Consider the following 18,028-nt stretch of genomic DNA (forward strand, 5'->3'; position numbering starts at 1 on the left):
TTTTTTCCCACATTTTGGACAACATACTAAACTATGACGTTTCAGTGACATTTTGGATGACATACTAAACTATGACGTTGTCTTCCACATTTCGGACGACATACGAAACTATGACATTTTTTCCACCACTTGGAAGACGCACTAAACTATGACGTTTTTTCCACAATTTGGACGACATACTAAACTGAGGTTTTAGTGACATTTTGGACCACATCCTAAACTATGATGTTTTTTCCCACATTTTAGTAGACATCCTCTGAGGGGTTTTTCTAAATTGTTTTCTTGGGGGCTTTTGTTTATTTTATTCATTTACAGGTAAGTAGAGAGTTGTATGTCGCTTTGGACAAAAGCATCAGCTGGATGAAATTGTAGACAATGAAGCAGGGACAACCTGCAGCAACAAGCCATGAGCTGGAATTGAACCTGTGCTTCTTACACAATCATGTTTATGTATTACCCTCTCAACCAGTTGAGCTACTTGGGAACCCTGTTTCTGTTTGTTGGACAAGATACTAAACTATGCCATTTTTTCCACGTTTTGGATGACATAATTAACTATGATTTGTTTGGGGGTTTTTTTCCACATTTTGGACAACATCCTATGACTTTTTTTTAAAGTTGTTTTTTGGGCCCTCTTGTTGGTTTTGTTCAATCGATAAAGTGAAAGGAAGATAGGAAAAACTTGCCACAAAGGGACATGAGCTGGAATCGAACTTGTGTCTTTCACACAATGTTGTTTATGAGCCACCCTCTCAACCAATTGAGCTACCTGGGAAAACTTTTTCTAGTGGTTGGATGACATACTAAACTGTGACATTTATGTGAGATTTTGGATGACATACTACACTATGACGTTTTTGTCCATTTTTGGACCAAAAATTACGTTTTTTTGTCCATTTTCAGACGACATACTGAACTATGATGCTTTTGTGCATTTTCGGACAAAAATGACTTTTTGTCCATTTTTGGATGGCATGCTAAACTATGACGATTTTGTCCATTTTCAGACAAAAAATGAAGTTTTTTGTCCATTTTCTGATGACATACTTAACTATGATGGTTTTTTTTGTCCATTTTCGGATGACATACTAAAGTATGACGTTTTTGTCCATTTTCGGATCAAAAATTACTTTTTATACATTTTCGACCGACTAAACTATGACTTTTTTTGTCCCTTTTCGGACGACATACTAAAGTATGACGTTTGTTGTCCCTTCTCGGACGACATACTAAACTATGACGTTTTTTGTCCATTTTCAGACCAAAAATTACGTTTCTTGTCCATTTTCGGACGACCTACTAAACTAAGATGTTTGTTGTCCATTTTGGACGACATACGAAACTATGACATTTTTGTGACATTTTGGACAGCATGCTATACTATGACGTTTTTTGTCCATTATCGGACGACATACTAAACTATGACGTTTTTTGTCCCTTTTCGGACGACATACTAAACTGTGATGTTTTTGTCCGTTTTCGGATGACATACTAAATGATGATGTTTTTGTCCATTTTCTGACAAAAACTGACGTTTTTTCTCCATTTTTGGACGTCATACTAAACTATGACATTTTTTGTCCATTTTTGGATGACATACTAAAGTATGACGTTTGTTGTCCATTTTCACACAACATACTAAACTATGACATTTGTTGTCCGTTTTACAACATACTAATATATGACATTTTTGTGACATTTCAGACTACGTATGATGCTTTTTTCCACATTTTGGACGACATACTAAACTATGACTTTCATTGTCCATTTTCGGACGACATACTAAACTATGACGTTTGTTGTCCATTTTCTGACGGCATACTAAACTATGATGTTTTTGTCTATTTTCGGATGACATACTAAACTATCACTTTTTTCCACATTTTGGAGTACATACTAAACTATGCCGTTTTTGTGACATTTTGGACGACATACTGAACTATGTCATTTTTCCCACATATATCCCACACATTTTCGGACCAAAAATGATGTTTCTGGTCCATTTTCGGACGACATACTAAACTATGACGTTTTTTGTCCTTTTTCGGACGACATTCTAAACTATGACGTTTCCGTGACATTTTGGACTACATACCAAACTATGACATTTTCTTTCCACATTTTGGACAACATACTAAACTATGATGTTTCAGTGACATTTTGGAGTACATATTAAACTATGACGTTTTTTGTCCGTTTTCGGACGACATACTAAACTATGACGTTTCCGTGACATTTTGGACTACATACCAAACTATGACATTTTCTTTCCACGTTTTGGACAACATACTAAACTATGATGTTTCAGTGACATTTTGGAGTACATACTAAACGATGACGTTTTTTGTCCGTTTTCGGACGACATACTAAACTATGACGTTTCCGTGACATTTTGGACTACATACAAAACTATGACATTTTCTTTCCACGTTTTGGACAACATACTAAACTATGATGTTTCAGTGACATTTTGGAGTACATACTAAACTATGGCCTTGTCTTCCACATTTTGAACAACATATGACACTATGACATTTTTTCCACAATTTTAACAACATTCTAAACTATGACGTTTTAGTGATATTTTGGATGACATACTTAACTATGACATTTTTTTGACATTTTGGAAGACATACTAAACCATGACTTTTTTTTCCCACATTTTGGACGACTTACTAAACTGTGACATTTTGGACGATATACAAAGCTATGATGTGTTTTTTCCACATTTTGGACGACATGCTTACCTAAGACATTTTTTCCGCAATTTGGAAGACATACTTAATTATGATGTTTTTTTTCCACATTTTGGATGACATACTAAACTATGACGTTTTAGTGACATTTTGGACGACACGCTTAACTATGACATTTTTTCCACCTTTTGGATGACACACTAAACTATGATGTTTTTTCCCACATTTTGGACGACGTCCTATAATGCTTTTTTTAAGTTGTTGTTTGGGCCCATTTGTTGATTTTATTCAGTTGGTCAGTAGAGAGGAAGACAGGAAAGCAGGGAAGACTTGCAGTAAATGGCTATGAGCTGGAATCGAAGCTGCATCTCTGACACAGTCCTGTTTGAGTAATATGTCATGTTACGGGCTTTTATTTTGTCATCATTACTTCGGCACAGGAAGTGTTTATCTTAGAAGTGGTTTCTTGACATAACTTCACGGAATTCACGTAAAGATGAAAGGAAACACTTCCACGCCGTTGCTGTCTAGCAAAGGATGCGTCTAAACATAGAAGCACCTAGCTGAAATGGGGACAAGCTCTTATGGTGTTTCTTGAAGGAAGGAATGAAGGACAGAAAGGTGAATTTTTGTTCAAAATAAGGCTGACAGCTGAACGTACATAAAGGCTTTGTGAAAAATCTGGAGCTTCACCAATGTCTGTCTGGGGTTTGCTGCATCACCTGACCTAAATATGTAGCGGGCAGCAGGAATTGATGGGACTCAGAAACACCCCACAGTTTAATCATTTGTTCCTCATTTCTGACTTCCCCTGAAAAGTTCATCTAAATCCATTGATCCATTCTTGAGTAATGTTACAGACAGACAGACGCTGATCGTCCCATAACTTCGCCGTTCCTTGGCAGAGTAATAATGAATGATAGCAGTCTTTTAAAGGAATTTGTCATGCCAAAATGTGCACTAGTTGTAATGACTGATATTCAGCTCTGATAGAGGCCAGTTACTGGCTGATTCACTGCATAAAGAACTTTTATTGTGGAGAGACATAGCAGGACTTTGACAACAGAAGTGACTCAGAGAAGTTTCGCTTTTAGTTTTACTTTATCTAAGAATCTGTTGACTCATACAGAAGGTCACAGTGTAGAGCTGTTTTCATTTCTTAGAAGTTTTTTACACACTGTCCGTGTTTAACTAATTTCACAAATAATGTCATTAAATCCAGTTAAAATGTATTATGGTACATCAAAGATCATGAAAGTGAGCGATTGACAAGAACAACGCAACTAACAGCCTCAGCTGTAGAAGTTAGATTTGTAAAAAGCTTTTTTAGTTTTAAAGGAAAGAGTTGATTGACAGGCTTTTTATTTCAGTCTAAAAATCCAACTTGTGGAGATGTTTTTTCCCCCAGATATGGTGAACACATTTGAAGAAATTGCACTTAAGTCCCTCATGCTTTAAAAATGCCGGGCAACCAGTCTGACCAATATTTTCATTTCTGCAATTTTTTCTTCTGAAAGTAGACAAAAGCCAAAATTTTGACCTTTGCAGAACCACAGCTTCTTAGAAACTTACTGTGTCTTTAGTTGTTCTTAAAAGTGTCTAAAGCTATCAGGAAGTACTTTCAGATTATCAGTCAGCTTAGTCATTTTAGCATTGCATTGTCTGTTACACAACGGTGATTTAAAATGTAAAATTCAACGACATTAACAAGTATATTTCCTGAATTGTAATTTTAAAATCTAAACAGACTATGCAGATGATTGCAAAGAGCCGATTTTATGTCTAGTCTGCTGCAAAAAGACTAAGTTTAAATACGTAGTTTAGCCTTCAAACACCTTCATGATAAACAGAGTTCTATGGTAAAATACATACATGCAATGAGAGGCAGGTGGCAGGAAGCAGGAATCCAGGATTGCGGTGCAGCAAAATCCTTTGATGTTTGAATAATGGCCTCCCTCTATCTTTTCATGATGTCATTTTAAAGGTGTTGACGCAGGTTGTTATTTCTGAGAGTGCTGAACACCAGCTGAAAGAAGCTAAATTATCAAGGGAGTTCTGTTATTGTACTTCAGAAACCACGATGGCCTTTGAATCAAATTTAACTTTTTTTAAAAAAAATTGTGTTTTGTTTTCAAGACAAATATATATTTTGCTTGTTTATTTACACTATATGCTGTATAACCAGACAGAGCATACTTAACTGCTAAGTAGTATTTACATGTTTATTACTTTTTTCTGTGTGCAAACAGTAGATTCTTAGATGCTGTGGTAGACAGACTACATAAATACATACATACATTTGTGCTCTAATGTATAATGTTAGAACTTTGGTTATTCACTTTGGCTCTTGACTTCTGTGGTAGGTGCTTTGGGAAATGCTCACCCGTGAGATACCCTTCAAAGGCCTGGAAGGCTTACAGGTGGCCTGGCTGGTGGTGGAGAAGAATGAGGTATTTTACTGCATGATTACGTGTATATTTATAAAGTACTGACCCTCAACTGGTGGATCATTATTGTCCAGATAAGCAAACCTTCCTTCACTCTGGATCAGTGTTGTGGCTCATGAGCTTATTGTGTGTTGTTAGGAATGATTTATAAGTGCATTTTTATATCATTTTACTTTCATCAGAGCTGTTGGTGTTGCTTGCGGTAAATATTTTTGTTCAAATATAAAGATTTAACAAAAAAATACACCTTTATATTTAAGCGTGTTTAACAGAAGGACATGAGTAGTATTGATCTTCTAATGTTACTCTGAAAAGTGAACAAGTGTGGTTTCTAAATGTGGTAGTAATCCTTTATCTGCTGTGGTCTGTGTGTGTTCCAGAGGCTAACTATTCCTAGTGGCTGTCCTAAATGCTTCGCTGAGCTCATGAGAATGTGCTGGGTGACAGAACCAAAAGTGAGCTACATTAACATGCAAATCTACAGCATATGTACGTTTTTCATTCAAGTCATATACAGAGCAAATGCTTTCATGTGCGTGTAGGAACGACCGATGTTCAAGAAGATCCTTTCTACTTTGGAGTCCATGTCTAATGACAGCCAACTTCCTCAACAGTGCAACTCTTTCCTTCACAACAAGGCTGAATGGAGGTAATGTGATCAGCTATTCTGCAGACCCTGTAAATGTATTTATAACTCTCTTTTTTCCAGCAATATACTGCCTCAGTGTAAGGAAATGTGCAACTGTTTCAAAGAATGATGTGGAAATGTAGCTGACGGGGGCCGTGAAATACAAAAAAGGACTTGAGATCGTGCATATAGATCTTTAATAATTACACTGATAGCTACATAAAGACATGAAAACCCCAAAAGAATCATCCATCTGGATATACTTCCTCTCTTTACCCATAAGACCCTAAAAATAATCACCATCTTTTTCAAGTAGAAGTGTTTAATTGGCCTGTATGAGCAGCTGGAGGTTTGGTGATGTTCAGCACAGCCTGAGTCTCAGCTGTTACTTTATTCTCTGTCTGCCTCTCGGCGGGCCTTGTCTGTGCTCTGAGGTTTTTCCTCAGAAGTTGTGCTGGTGGCATCGTGTCCAGGCAGCCATCTGCAGGTGGAGCAGGTTGGAGTGAATCTCAGTGCTGGAAAACAGAAAGTGAAACTGTGTAGCACGGAAAAGGACACATTTTTTGTCGCCCAACGAGTTTGGTACTGTAACATTAACTGGCTGGAAGTGAAAGAGGAAGCTTGTGGTTGATCGGCGCAAGTGGTAGCTCTGTCAGAATTTTTTTTTTTTTTTAAAAGTGGTTGTGCTTGTTCTAAATTTTCGTAGATATGTGCACAAACAGCACAGTGCAGGTTATAGGTATTGGAAGAGTGTCCATCATTATTATTGGTTTAGTCATTGGGCTTAAAATGAAAGAACAGAGGGATTAAAGTGCTGACCTTCAGCTTAAAAGCAACATTACTTCAATTTTTGGGGACTTTAATGGCAGCAGATGAAGCACCAAACTCCTGCACACACAGAACAACAATCATTTGGAGTAAAACCTCATGCGACCTGGTCTGTCGAGTTCAGTTTCCCTCTTTTTTAGGTGTATTTTTGTCTCTACTAAATTCTAAGGGAGGTATCTTATCTGTCTCTGCAGGTCATAAATCCAAAACTATGAGCTGAAAGATACAACAGATTCAGGTGTTATTTCTCCCTTTGTCTGTTTCATCTACATGCAGTCATTTGTCCATTGTTAGGACAATGTACAGGTTTAGATATATTTAAAAGGTGTTTACAGTATTAATATAATACCCCTCCATACTCTCATGCTGAATATTCCAAAGTTAATACTTTTTAAATGTGAAACATCACTCCCTAGATGTCACAGTTATTATGTGCTGTTACTGTCTATACACAACTACAGTGTAAATTTTACTGCATAGATAGAAACAGATGGACAAAGCAGCAGCTCTGAGAGGGTTTCAGCCTCTTTCAGTGGCTGTTCCATCCTCCAAATCCTTGTTCTTGTATCTTGTTTAATGTAAAACAATCATGTGAATATAAAGTTGATCTAAATGCACAGATATCAGCTGTATGAAATTGAGTTAGAATGTGCAGAATGTGGCACAAATGTCAGAAGGTTTTTCAGGAAAACAGGAAGCAAATAAAACTTTATTTGGAAGGCAGAGAGGAAACAGTTTGAGGTGCTTCAGGGTGGAGGATTGGGAGGACTGGGAGGAGTGAGGCTGGGCCTTCCTGCCGGGACTGCTTGTATTCATGAAAACAGTGTGGGAAATAAGTTTTTTTTTTTTTTTTTAATAGGGGGCTAAAGTTCAGCAGCGATCCAAACGATAGCACTGTGCAGCTCCACCTGCTGGACAAAACTAACTTCCCCAATGTGATGAGAGCATGAGACACTGTCCTGTAACTGGAGGGCATTGCTGAGTTGTTTAAAACAGAGATTTATTTAGCTTTACTTCCTCAAATGCCACTGCATTCTGTGCTAAAGCTCCACCTTGTGTCAACAAATCCCTCAAAAAGACCAACAATAAATTGATCCCACTTGCAGATATTGTTTTAGCCAAAGCTAATGTATTGAATTTGAGCAACAGACGCGGTTGCTTAGCAGTCAAACCTTCTGAAAAACCTCATAACTTTGTTAAATTCTAAGAAGAATTTTACAGAAGTGTTTAGATTTATTAATCATATGAAACATTGCAGTAAAAATAAATGAATTATTCAGTATGAACATTATATAGCTTCGCTGAAAAGCTGTTTCTGGATGAAGTAGCATTGATGATGCACAGCGGCTGATATTGTTCGTAACCTTACTTAGATTCAATTCAAATCAAAAAACTTTATTTGTCCTGTGGTGGTAATCTAAGGCACGTAGAGCAGTTGGACACGGAACGGTAGCAGCAACTGTAGAAAAGTAGTAGCAGCCATGGGGTTGTCAAAATAAGATAAACAAAATTAATTTCAAAAGTTTAAAATGGAGTATACTGAGATAAGAATAAAGTAAAATATCACATTAACAATAAATGATGTACACAAGGGGCTAAAATGGTTCAGAGATGCAAAGTGACTGAACACAAATAGAAAATGAAACTACATGTTTAGGAGTTAAGGCACATCATTTAGACTCGTGCTGCACTGGATGACATATTCCTTCATTCCTCTGTGCAGTATTTCATTATCATGTGTGATATTACTTTACTACTTCAGAATTATTCCCAATAATACTGCGTACTTTCAGTTCTAGTCTTAGAATCTAGATCTTTTAGCTTATGTATTTTGTGTCTCATCTAGCATCTGAACTGAGTTTGTGTTAATCTGCTGAAAATAGTTCCCATCAAATGCACTACAGACTCCTGTATGAAAAATTTTAGCTATTCAAGTTTATCAAGTTTATCGAGCTCGGTGCCACAGACTGCAGGGAAGTTGGAAAATAAAGGGAGGTTGTTTAAAATGTGTCTGGTTTTCATCTCACATATAACAGCAGAACAATGTAGAATAATGGCAGCTTTAAATGTTGACATTGTTCTGTTGCTGCGTGCCGAAGGTGTGAGATTGAAGCTACACTTGAGAGACTTAAGAAGTTGGAGAGAGACCTGAGCACCAAAGAGCAGGAGCTGAAGGAGCGAGAGCGGCGTCTAAAGATGTGGGAGCGCAAACTCATCGAGCAGTCCAACAGCCCGGTGAGTTCCTCATTATCCCCTCTTCACTTTGGTCCGTCCTCACCTTCCGGACAGACGCCTCGCATCGTCGAGTGGTCACGGCAGCAGCTTGTTCCCGTCTGTATTTCCTGGTTTTCTCACTCGCCTTAAGAGAAGGACAGAATCCCCCTTCACCTTTTGTGGGGTGAAGTGGAAATGGGAAATGCAGTGAAATGAAAATAAAATGAGAGGAACACATTATGAAACATTACGGGCGGTAGACACTAGTGGCAGTGCTGCATTTCCATGTATATGCAGTGTCGTGTGAATGGGTGCTGAATGAGAATATTTGCATCGCAATGATGAAGAATTTCTATTGGGATGTAAACATCCAGTCTCTGATGTTCAGTTTGCAGCTGTACTATTCTCTTCTGTTTGTCTACATTGTGTTCTTTTAGTAAACATGGCTTCAGGATAAAACTAATACTTGACTTCTTTATTACTGACTGATCTTTTTATTGCTTCCTTAATTAAATTTTTATGTCACAGTGCAGTGGAAATGCATGCTACTGTTTCCTACGGCCCTACAGGTGACGGCTTAGTCATTTCATCTGTCCAAAATCATATTTGACAAAGAAAAGCATCAAATCCTCACTACAACCAGCACATTTTTGCATGAATTTGAATGATTATCAAAATATTTTTGGACTAATTTTCCAACAGGTTGACTAATCATTTGAATTCTGTTCAAATTCTGGTATTTCTGTGAGGAAAGTTGAACCTCAATCATGTACAGTCAGTGTAGATATTTCTGAAGGCTCCGTGCACACACACTAAAACTTAGTTTCTGAATTTGGCTTTTTAACGAGTCAGTAAAATCCTTGAATCAACTGTACTCCTTTGTTTCTTTTCTATACGTATTCTGTTTAAAATTCCTGCACTTACTCCACCTTTACCTGCCCTTTAAAATCTTGTTTTAAAAAAAATCGTATGTAGAGTTAAAATTCTAAACTTCTCTTATCGACACTTTATTTGTGCTTTGAAACTGATTATTTCCTTTTTCTGTTCTGTCCTCTCCTGTTTTTCTTTCACCCCTCTGTCCCCTGTTCTCTCACTTGTTTCTGCCTCTCAGCTCTTCTTACCTGTGGCTAAAAAGATAAGCGCTAAGTCGTTCTATCAGTCTCAGACGGAGGAATCAAACAGTTCGCAGATGTCATGTCAGATCACAACCTCCGGTAACGAGGAGGTGAATCTGCAGTCGGTGATGAAAGGCTTTGAGGACGTGTTTTCTTTGGACTTTGTCCGGCCTGTCCTGCACTCTGGCATGCGGGTCAACATGTGCGCCAAGCAGAACTCTTCCAGGTCAAGCTGTGTCAGAGAAGGACACAAAATCAGCATGGCTCTGGGAAGGAGACACTTTCCTTGGTCTGATGACAGTGAATGAACCCTCCGATGTTCAGTGTTGCTGCAGCTGCGTCTGTCACATACTGTGATCTCACTTAATGCATTCTTGATGTTATGGAAGCACTGTATGAATTGCTGGTTAAGCCATGTTGTTAATTATTAACCATGAATTGATTAATTATCACTGTGTCATATAAAACACTATATTTCTCCTGCTTTGTAAGCCGTATATGTACATTCAGTAATTGCGCCATGCAGCACAGGAACATAGTCACAATTATAGAATATATTTGAAAGCCTCCACCTGTGGATATTATGGCTGTCATTTACTGTATGCCTAATGTTCTGGATGTATAGTGCCATGCTGTGAAGAAAGAGCCATGTGAGCCAGTTGCTTAGAGAAGGCCAGGCTTTTATGATGAAGTGACATTTTGCTGACATTAAGATTGGCCAATTTGTTCTGGATGTGGTGGAGTGCAGTTGTTGAGACGCAGTCTCTTACCAGGATGAGAAAGTACATGTTGTTTCCTCTGACTGACCCAGGTTCAAAACAGTAGGAGAGGGACTTTGCTGTGTGACTGTCAGCTTCATTCTCTCATTTTACATTTTACTTTTCAGAACAGGCTTTCTCCCAAAGCTTAAAAAGATTTAATTTTCCACCAAAGAATTTCCTCTTTAGATTGTAATAGAATAATTTTCTCCTATTGACAGTTTTTACATACAGTCTCACACCATATGGTGCCGCTGAATACCAGCCTCAGGACCTGATCTTTACAGTAGAGAAAATGGTATTAGCATTAGTGTTCACTTAGGTATTATGCTTCATCTGGGGAAGGACATGCTTCCTTGAGCATAGCCCATTAAATTGTCCCCTTCGCTTGTTATAATCAGTTAGTCTCATGAGGATGTAATCCTCTGTATTCCTGTGTTGTTGCTTGTTAGCTTCCTGCCATGAGCTAATACCCCTGTTCAAACACTGCTTATACTCTTGTGCCATCAAGCCCTCGACATATTTAGACTAGCAATAACAATTAGGACAGATTCTTTCCAGTATTTGCATTTCTCTGTGTGAAATCCAGAGACAATCCTGAAGCATTACAGCTCCAAACTTATTTCCTCAAACTTCCACTAAAATAATCCTACTTCTTTTTCTTGATGTGATTTATTTTCTTGCTTCTTTCATTGTTTTGTTCATAAATCTGCTTTTTAAAAACAAACACAAGTTTCTCCTCATCTTTCTGTCTTAGATCATTTTTATTACTTTCTACAGCTGAACTCAGTGACTACAGAGCAAATATTGTGGCTTGAGAATTATGTTGTATTGCTGCTATTATCTAACTGTTTATGATAGAAGACAGAGCAGAGCATGACTGATAAGATTTTAATAAAACTGTAAATTATATTGCTCTACTAGGTGTCTTTGTTGGGTGTTTTCTTGTGACATTAACTTCATACCACGTTTTAACTGCCAGGATTCATGGTCTGTTATTTTCATCCACTTAGTCCACATGGGGGCAGAATTGTGTGAACTAAACCCAACTCAAAGTCACTTCTTTCCTGTAGCTTCCACACACAAATCCTAAACACAAAAACTGTGCCCACATTCTACATTTGAGACGAAGGTGCCTTTTTTTTTCAGCTGTATGCCGTCGAAGTTAATATAAGAAGCATGACTGCTTATTTGTGAGATACAATATGCTTTTTGAGAAGTGACACTAAGTCACGCCAGACTTTGGCATTGGCGTCGTGTTTTTGAATGTATTTACTACTGAACTGCATTACTGGAGGAGGCGGAAAAGCGCTGTAGGGCTGAGTGGCTTTATGAGGCACGAGCAGGCTGCGCTGAAATGTATGGCAGCGACCGTCGCCTGAGAGCGGCGTTTAGTTCATAATCTGAGCTGCTACAGGATGTCATGGGAAGAAGACAGTGAATGGGGGGATTACTCATTCATTTAGTCATCTTTTCTCCAATTTTCCATTGCATTATTTCTGTCATTACACACCAGTCTCATGATCACAATGATGAAATCTCTATTTTGGCTGGCAAGTTTCTGCCTGATTGCATTTAATGAGCAATAAATGATGTTTTTTCATTCAAAAAGATCACGTTAGGTCAGTCAGATGGAGATTTTTGTTTGATATAGACCATTAGGGTGAGTCTTCTTAATCGTACGGCAGCACAATAACTGAAAAAGTAATGGTTTCAAAGCAGGGAAAATATAGCTATTTTCCATTTTGATAACGTTCACTTAAGTCTTGTGAGTTTTACTTTTAAGATCTGTCATAAATAAACACACGATGTCCCTATCCATCCAGATTCTGTTGCTTTTATTTATCTTTGTGCTTCTTTGCAGTTGCTGCCCACCCTTGACATATATACCTGGACAGAAGAGCATGTGGTCAGTATCACTACATGTATTGATTTTCATATTCATGCAGCATGATCACTGTTAAAACTAACATATCACTGTTTTATTCCTTCAGTATTTCTGGATGCAGCAAATATTTGGTGCAGGTTTGTTCCTTTACTTTCTGAACAGTTCAGATCATCTTAAATCAAACTCCTCATTTGTGCACTCTAAAAACTGCTCCTTTCCTTTTCTACGTCAGGCGATGTTTCAAGTGGCATGCAGTTCTACGCTGACCTGTTTAAAGAAAATCACATCACCGGAAAAAGGTTGCTGTTACTCACAGAAAACGACATGCGAGACTTGGGGGTCAAGTCCAAAGGCCACGTCATGCACCTTAAGGCAAGACACGGTCAACCATTAACCACCATGTATATTTTTAACCCACATTTACAGGAGAAGATCTGAGCTGACTGATATTTGATATTAAACAGAGTTTTCTCCTTGGCAGGATGAAATCGAAAAGCTTGCTCACGATTACCTGGGGCTTGTGCACTTCCCACCACTGTTGAAGGTATGAAGTAGCTTCTTTTTTCCCCTCGAGAAGTGTTGTTTTCTGCACATATTTGAGCTTACACCCTCTTTCTTCCTAAGGACGAGCTGGAAAAGGAGGTGGAAGGGAGCAAAACTGTAAATCTGGAGCTGGTGTTTGGGTACCACTGGAAGCCAGGAACGGGAAACTCTGTAAGTTTGTAAAGAAACCCGCTCAAACAGACATATTCTGCAGCTGTGAGCATCTGATGTGGCTCCTCGTGGGCTCTGTGAAGCCAAAAATTAATGAATATCACAAAGAAACGCTGTGTGTACTTTAAACATTTTGCCGATAATTGATAGTTTCTAAGGAGTTGCACAGAATCACATTTTTTCCATGAGTGAATCGGCCCTGCTGCAACTGAAGCTGTTTGTTCTGAGGATTCATGATGGTGGCTGTTATGCTGACCATTGAAGGCATCACTAGACATGTATTAAACCAGACAAATAAACATTTCATTCTCAGCCATGTACCACATCCACCTCGACTTGCTCACAGCCCTTTGTTAGGGTCTCAAACTGTGGAGAAAGGGTGGCTCTTCACTTGCTGTTTGAATTTAATCAAAAATAGCCCATTTAGCCAGAAGTCATTTTCTTTTAAAAGGCAAACGTTATTTAATCTTTCAGCTGTTCATTGTCCCATCATAAATAGTCCTCTTTCAGTGTGTTCGGCAGGGCTGAAACGAGCCTGCTAATTGCCTCCCATTTCTTCTGACATGTGGTGGTTTAGTGGGTAGAAAACACAGCAGGGAGAAGGAAACAGGAGGCTGAGAAAATGAGAGCTAATTATTTTCCCCTGCCTGGTGTCAGGTTCCGTGTCAGCCTTGTTTTTACAAACTGGAAGGTTTTTTGCACTAAATAAAACAAACCCGCACTGCATTTTTTTTCTTCGCCCCTCTTTGCTGGCGATGTCATGGAAGCAGCTGCACTTCTCAAAGACAAAATGAGGGCCTGCGATTGTGCGGCCACCATCTGACAGCCACTGAGGGTCCCCTACTAATGAGGATATCACCGTGCAGCCAAGTGAAAGGTGCTGAATTATGTATGAGTTGTCATTAGACGCACTCGGGTCCTAGGCATCATTACCAGACATTGTTTCTGCTGGAGTGATTAGACTAGCATAGACCTGGGAGCCCCGGTGCGACCGTCCAGGGCCGACACCAGGCCAGCGCAGGGCCACTGGTGTGTTTCTGAGCCAGAGGCTTGCTGCAGCTTCCCCTTTGAGTCGCTTCCATCCCCCGGGGACGATGAAGGAGAGGGCGAAGGCTTCTCAGACGAGTGTGTTAGTGCCACTCCTCTGATGTCTTTCTCTGTGATCACTACACAATGGATTGGCCTGTGCCATGAACCCTGTGTGGTTAAGCAGTGACCTGTGGCTTCGCGGCCAGCTTTTAGGGATTGGCAGAATCATTACTGCGTCGTCAGCATTCAGGATGCAGAAGAAGTGGGCTGGGGAATTGCACAGATTTGTGCCTCCCAGTTTGATGTGCACCGTCTGCAGCAGTTCATGAGAAAAAGAAGGTTTTTTTTTTACCTCCATCACCTAAAATCATCCAGTTTTCTGTGCTGACAAATTATTCTAGGATTCTACTGAAAACACATTCAAAATGCTGAATTTACAATGTCTACATACATACATTTGCAACTGCAATTGTCATTATTGTCATTGCAATGTTGAGGCATTAATCCAATAAGGGGAATAACTGGTTTCCATCAAGACCAGTTTCCTAAATAAGGTTTACCCCTCTTTAGACATTGTATATAAATACCATTTAATAAAATCTCTCCTTTTGGGATTTATCTGTAAAAGTTTGAGGTTCTATTTTCTGTCCTCCTCCACAATAGGAAGCGTTGTGGCCTCAGTAACTTGCCACTGCCATTAAACTACCTGTAGGTTGTGCTGTTGGTTTATATACAAGATTAACTAAATTCTCCACACAGAATAGTGCAATTATAAACTTTTTCATGCATCCGTGTTGTTTCTGAGTGCACCAAACCAGATCTACATGATCTCACCATTAACTCTTTTCTGTCAAGGACTGCAAATGGAAAATGTACATGGAACTTGACGGCGATGACGTTGCTGTCGCTTACATCAAAGATGTCATCTTTAATGCCAACCGGCAGGATGTGGAAACTCTGCGGATGACAAAGGTGTTGTCAGAAACATTGTTTACACATTTTATTCAGTTATGAATCTAGTTTTGACTGGTTGCATTTTACCCACAGTATTGTTGTATCGTGGTCATAATGGACTAATTTTAATGAAGTAATGTTATTCCAATGCAGCCACCTTTTGTAATGGACAAATGGATTGTTGGATTACAACAGAACCATAGAGTCGACTACACAGTCAATTATGAGGTGAGACATTTCAGCTGCTGTATTATTCACATCGCAAAACAATGCAGACGTGACCATCGCCCATTTGAATATGTATCAGAGGAAAACACAGAACCCTGTGTGACAACTTCACACTAAATATCACTAAACCCTCCTTCATTTTCCCTGGACTCTTCAGAATGATGTCAAGTCACCAAAGTCTACTAGACACAGCTGCCCGGTGACGTGGAGTGTCAGTGGTGGACGAGATGAGATCAAGACTGTGGAGCTGGTCATCGGAACAACACCAGCTGACCCCGACCGGTACCCCAGGAACAGATCAAACTCTGGTAAATTGTTATTGTTATGTTGTCTATTAAAACTGTTCTTGATGAATTCAGTGGATGAGGGTGAAATACACATCTTCTGTTTTAGATATTGATCCAAACTGGATGTACAGCGTGAAGCTAAAGCAGATTATGACCCAGAAATCGCTGCCGGCGCCTACTCCACTGTCTAGCTCCGAAGCCCGCACTCTTCCTCAGTTCCTGTCTGCACATGAAAGCCAAGTGTCTTCTTATGCTGCAGCTGTGCGTCGCTCTCCAAGCCGCAACCACGCGTCTCCCTGGAATGACTCGTGCAGCTCCTCACCAACCGCCAGCCTGTCAGCCAAACTGTCACCGCTCCATCTGGGGTCAAAGGGCAGCAGTCCCTCCAGCACCACGTCGGAGAGCACCTTGGAGAGGGATCGGCCGCTCAGTGCCGGAGCGTTGCACGACTACCGCAGAAACACTTACTTTGGAAGCACATTAACTGTAGGAGGTGGTCAGGGGAGAGGCACAAGTAGCAGAGGTAACCATATTCATAATAAAACCAGCAAAACCTCACGACAGCCAGGGAGGCCACGGTCCAGCAGTTACAGTGTCGCACCACAGAACCGCCCACCGATGATACCGGGGATATTGTCTGTGACAGGACACCTCAATGAGGAGAAAGAGGCGGCGAAAGCCAGCGATGGAGGGTGGATCAAAGTGGAGCGTCAGAAAAGATTACCACGTCAGGACCATAAACAAGTCAGAGGTCGAGGGAGGAGAGGGGGCAGGGGAGGGCGTGGAGCTGGTGGAAGAACGCACATGAACTGACAGCTTCTTATGCGATGATCATGTCACGTACTAAGAAGGTTTTAGATTTGAATTATGTCTACTTGCATGCTCAAAAGGGAACTATGTATTTTAAGAGAACTACACTCCTTTCTATGATGTAAATATGTGCAAGACAAAGTGCCGCTTGTTTTTTCTTTTTAAATAGTTCATTTAATTAATGTAAATGAGCCTATACGCTCAGGATGTATTTATTATTATCATTTAAAAAATGGACAATTTGTTTTTTTTTTTTCATCTGTTAACACTCATGTCGTCCTGTGGGTCAAAATGGACTCGCTTTAGTTATTAAAAATGTGTATTTTCACAGTGAAACTTCTGATGTTGACATTTTTGTGAAATCTTTGGACAGTTTTTGGTGGGGAAAAAAGAAATGTTAAAAATGCTTCTTTAAGAATATTCAAATAAAAAGCAACCAAAATAGTGGTTGATTTTTTTGTGACTGTACTTAAAGAAAATATTAGAAGTTTTACCAACATATATGTAATCACTTTCGATATTTTTAGGACTTTTTTGGAAGATATTTACTCATTTTTTTGAAAATATTTACAAGAATTTTCTTGCCAAATTTGGTGGATTTTTTAAAATAAAACTTTTAAGGAATTAGTGGAACTTTCAGAAATTTGGGAGGTTTTTTTTGCTGAATTTTTGGATTTTTTTCAGACAAGGAAACAATATTTTTTGGTGAATGACAACGGGAGGGTTAAATAGCAAGTGGCTTCAACTGGTGACTGCAATTAAAAATATGCTATTTATCAGCATATTTTCTCACAAAACAAACCCAAGATTGCTTTAAAAAACACTCCATTCTTCCCATCCATATTTTCTGAATTGCCTCTTAAGTGTCTGTTTCTGTATTTCGGGCACAAGTATATTACTGACTCAGAAGTGTGGTGCGCTCCACCTCAGTCTTGATATGTTCTCCTTGGTGCTTAAATCATGTTCACTTCCTGCTGTTCACAGAATGATGTCGCCCTGTTTTTCTTTCATCTCAATTGTGCTGCAGTTTGTAGTCTCCTCTTCCCCCTGATATTCCCTTTTTTTGTTCAGCTTTATTAAAATGCAACTTTCGTATTTTCCTGTCTCAATGCCTACTTTGTCAAAAATAATCTTCATGTTATGATTTCTTTACAAACAAACTCTTATAATGCTGCCTTAATATTCATATGAACACAGTTGAATATATTTTACTTAATGCCTTGTCTGTTATAGGGCGAAATTTAAGGCTTAACTTCGGAGTAAACACAAATTTTGTCTGTGGCTGGAATGCTGGAAAGGAATCATCGGTTTACCCGCCTTGTATGCAAATTAACGAGTAAAAAATTCGCGCCGTCGTAAAGTCCATGGAAGACGCATATAATGAAAACATAATTAATTTATTCGTGAGTCACGTCTGATTGTTCTGACCAAT

The 18,028-nt window shown here is 39.1% G+C and overlaps 1 protein-coding gene across 2 annotated transcripts in view; it reads left to right on the top strand.

The window, feature by feature from the left end:
• map3k20a (mitogen-activated protein kinase kinase kinase 20a) overlaps positions 1–17,691 on the top strand; it is a 40,674-nt gene extending 22,983 nt beyond the window's left edge. The window contains exons 8-20 of one of the 2 annotated variants that reach the window (XM_022198883.2): positions 5,060–5,146; positions 5,524–5,598; positions 5,686–5,792; positions 8,699–8,834; positions 12,551–12,595; positions 12,681–12,711; positions 12,807–12,946; positions 13,056–13,118; positions 13,199–13,288; positions 15,173–15,289; positions 15,425–15,499; positions 15,657–15,807; positions 15,893–17,691. In XM_022198883.2, the coding sequence (XP_022054575.2) occupies positions 5,060–5,146; positions 5,524–5,598; positions 5,686–5,792; positions 8,699–8,834; positions 12,551–12,595; positions 12,681–12,711; positions 12,807–12,946; positions 13,056–13,118; positions 13,199–13,288; positions 15,173–15,289; positions 15,425–15,499; positions 15,657–15,807; positions 15,893–16,599 (1,824 nt within the window). In that variant the 3' untranslated portion in view covers positions 16,600–17,691. Of the gene's footprint in view, positions 1–5,059; positions 5,147–5,523; positions 5,599–5,685; positions 5,793–8,698; positions 8,835–9,924; positions 11,599–12,550; positions 12,596–12,680; positions 12,712–12,806; positions 12,947–13,055; positions 13,119–13,198; positions 13,289–15,172; positions 15,290–15,424; positions 15,500–15,656; positions 15,808–15,892 lie in introns of those variants that run through there. The other variant, XM_022198884.2, reaches the window with a different exon arrangement.
• The last annotated feature ends 337 nt before the right edge of the window (positions 17,692–18,028 follow it).

This window comes from Acanthochromis polyacanthus, chromosome 14 (genome assembly GCF_021347895.1).
Source record: "Acanthochromis polyacanthus isolate Apoly-LR-REF ecotype Palm Island chromosome 14, KAUST_Apoly_ChrSc, whole genome shotgun sequence".
Taxonomy (NCBI): Eukaryota; Metazoa; Chordata; class Actinopteri; family Pomacentridae; genus Acanthochromis; species Acanthochromis polyacanthus.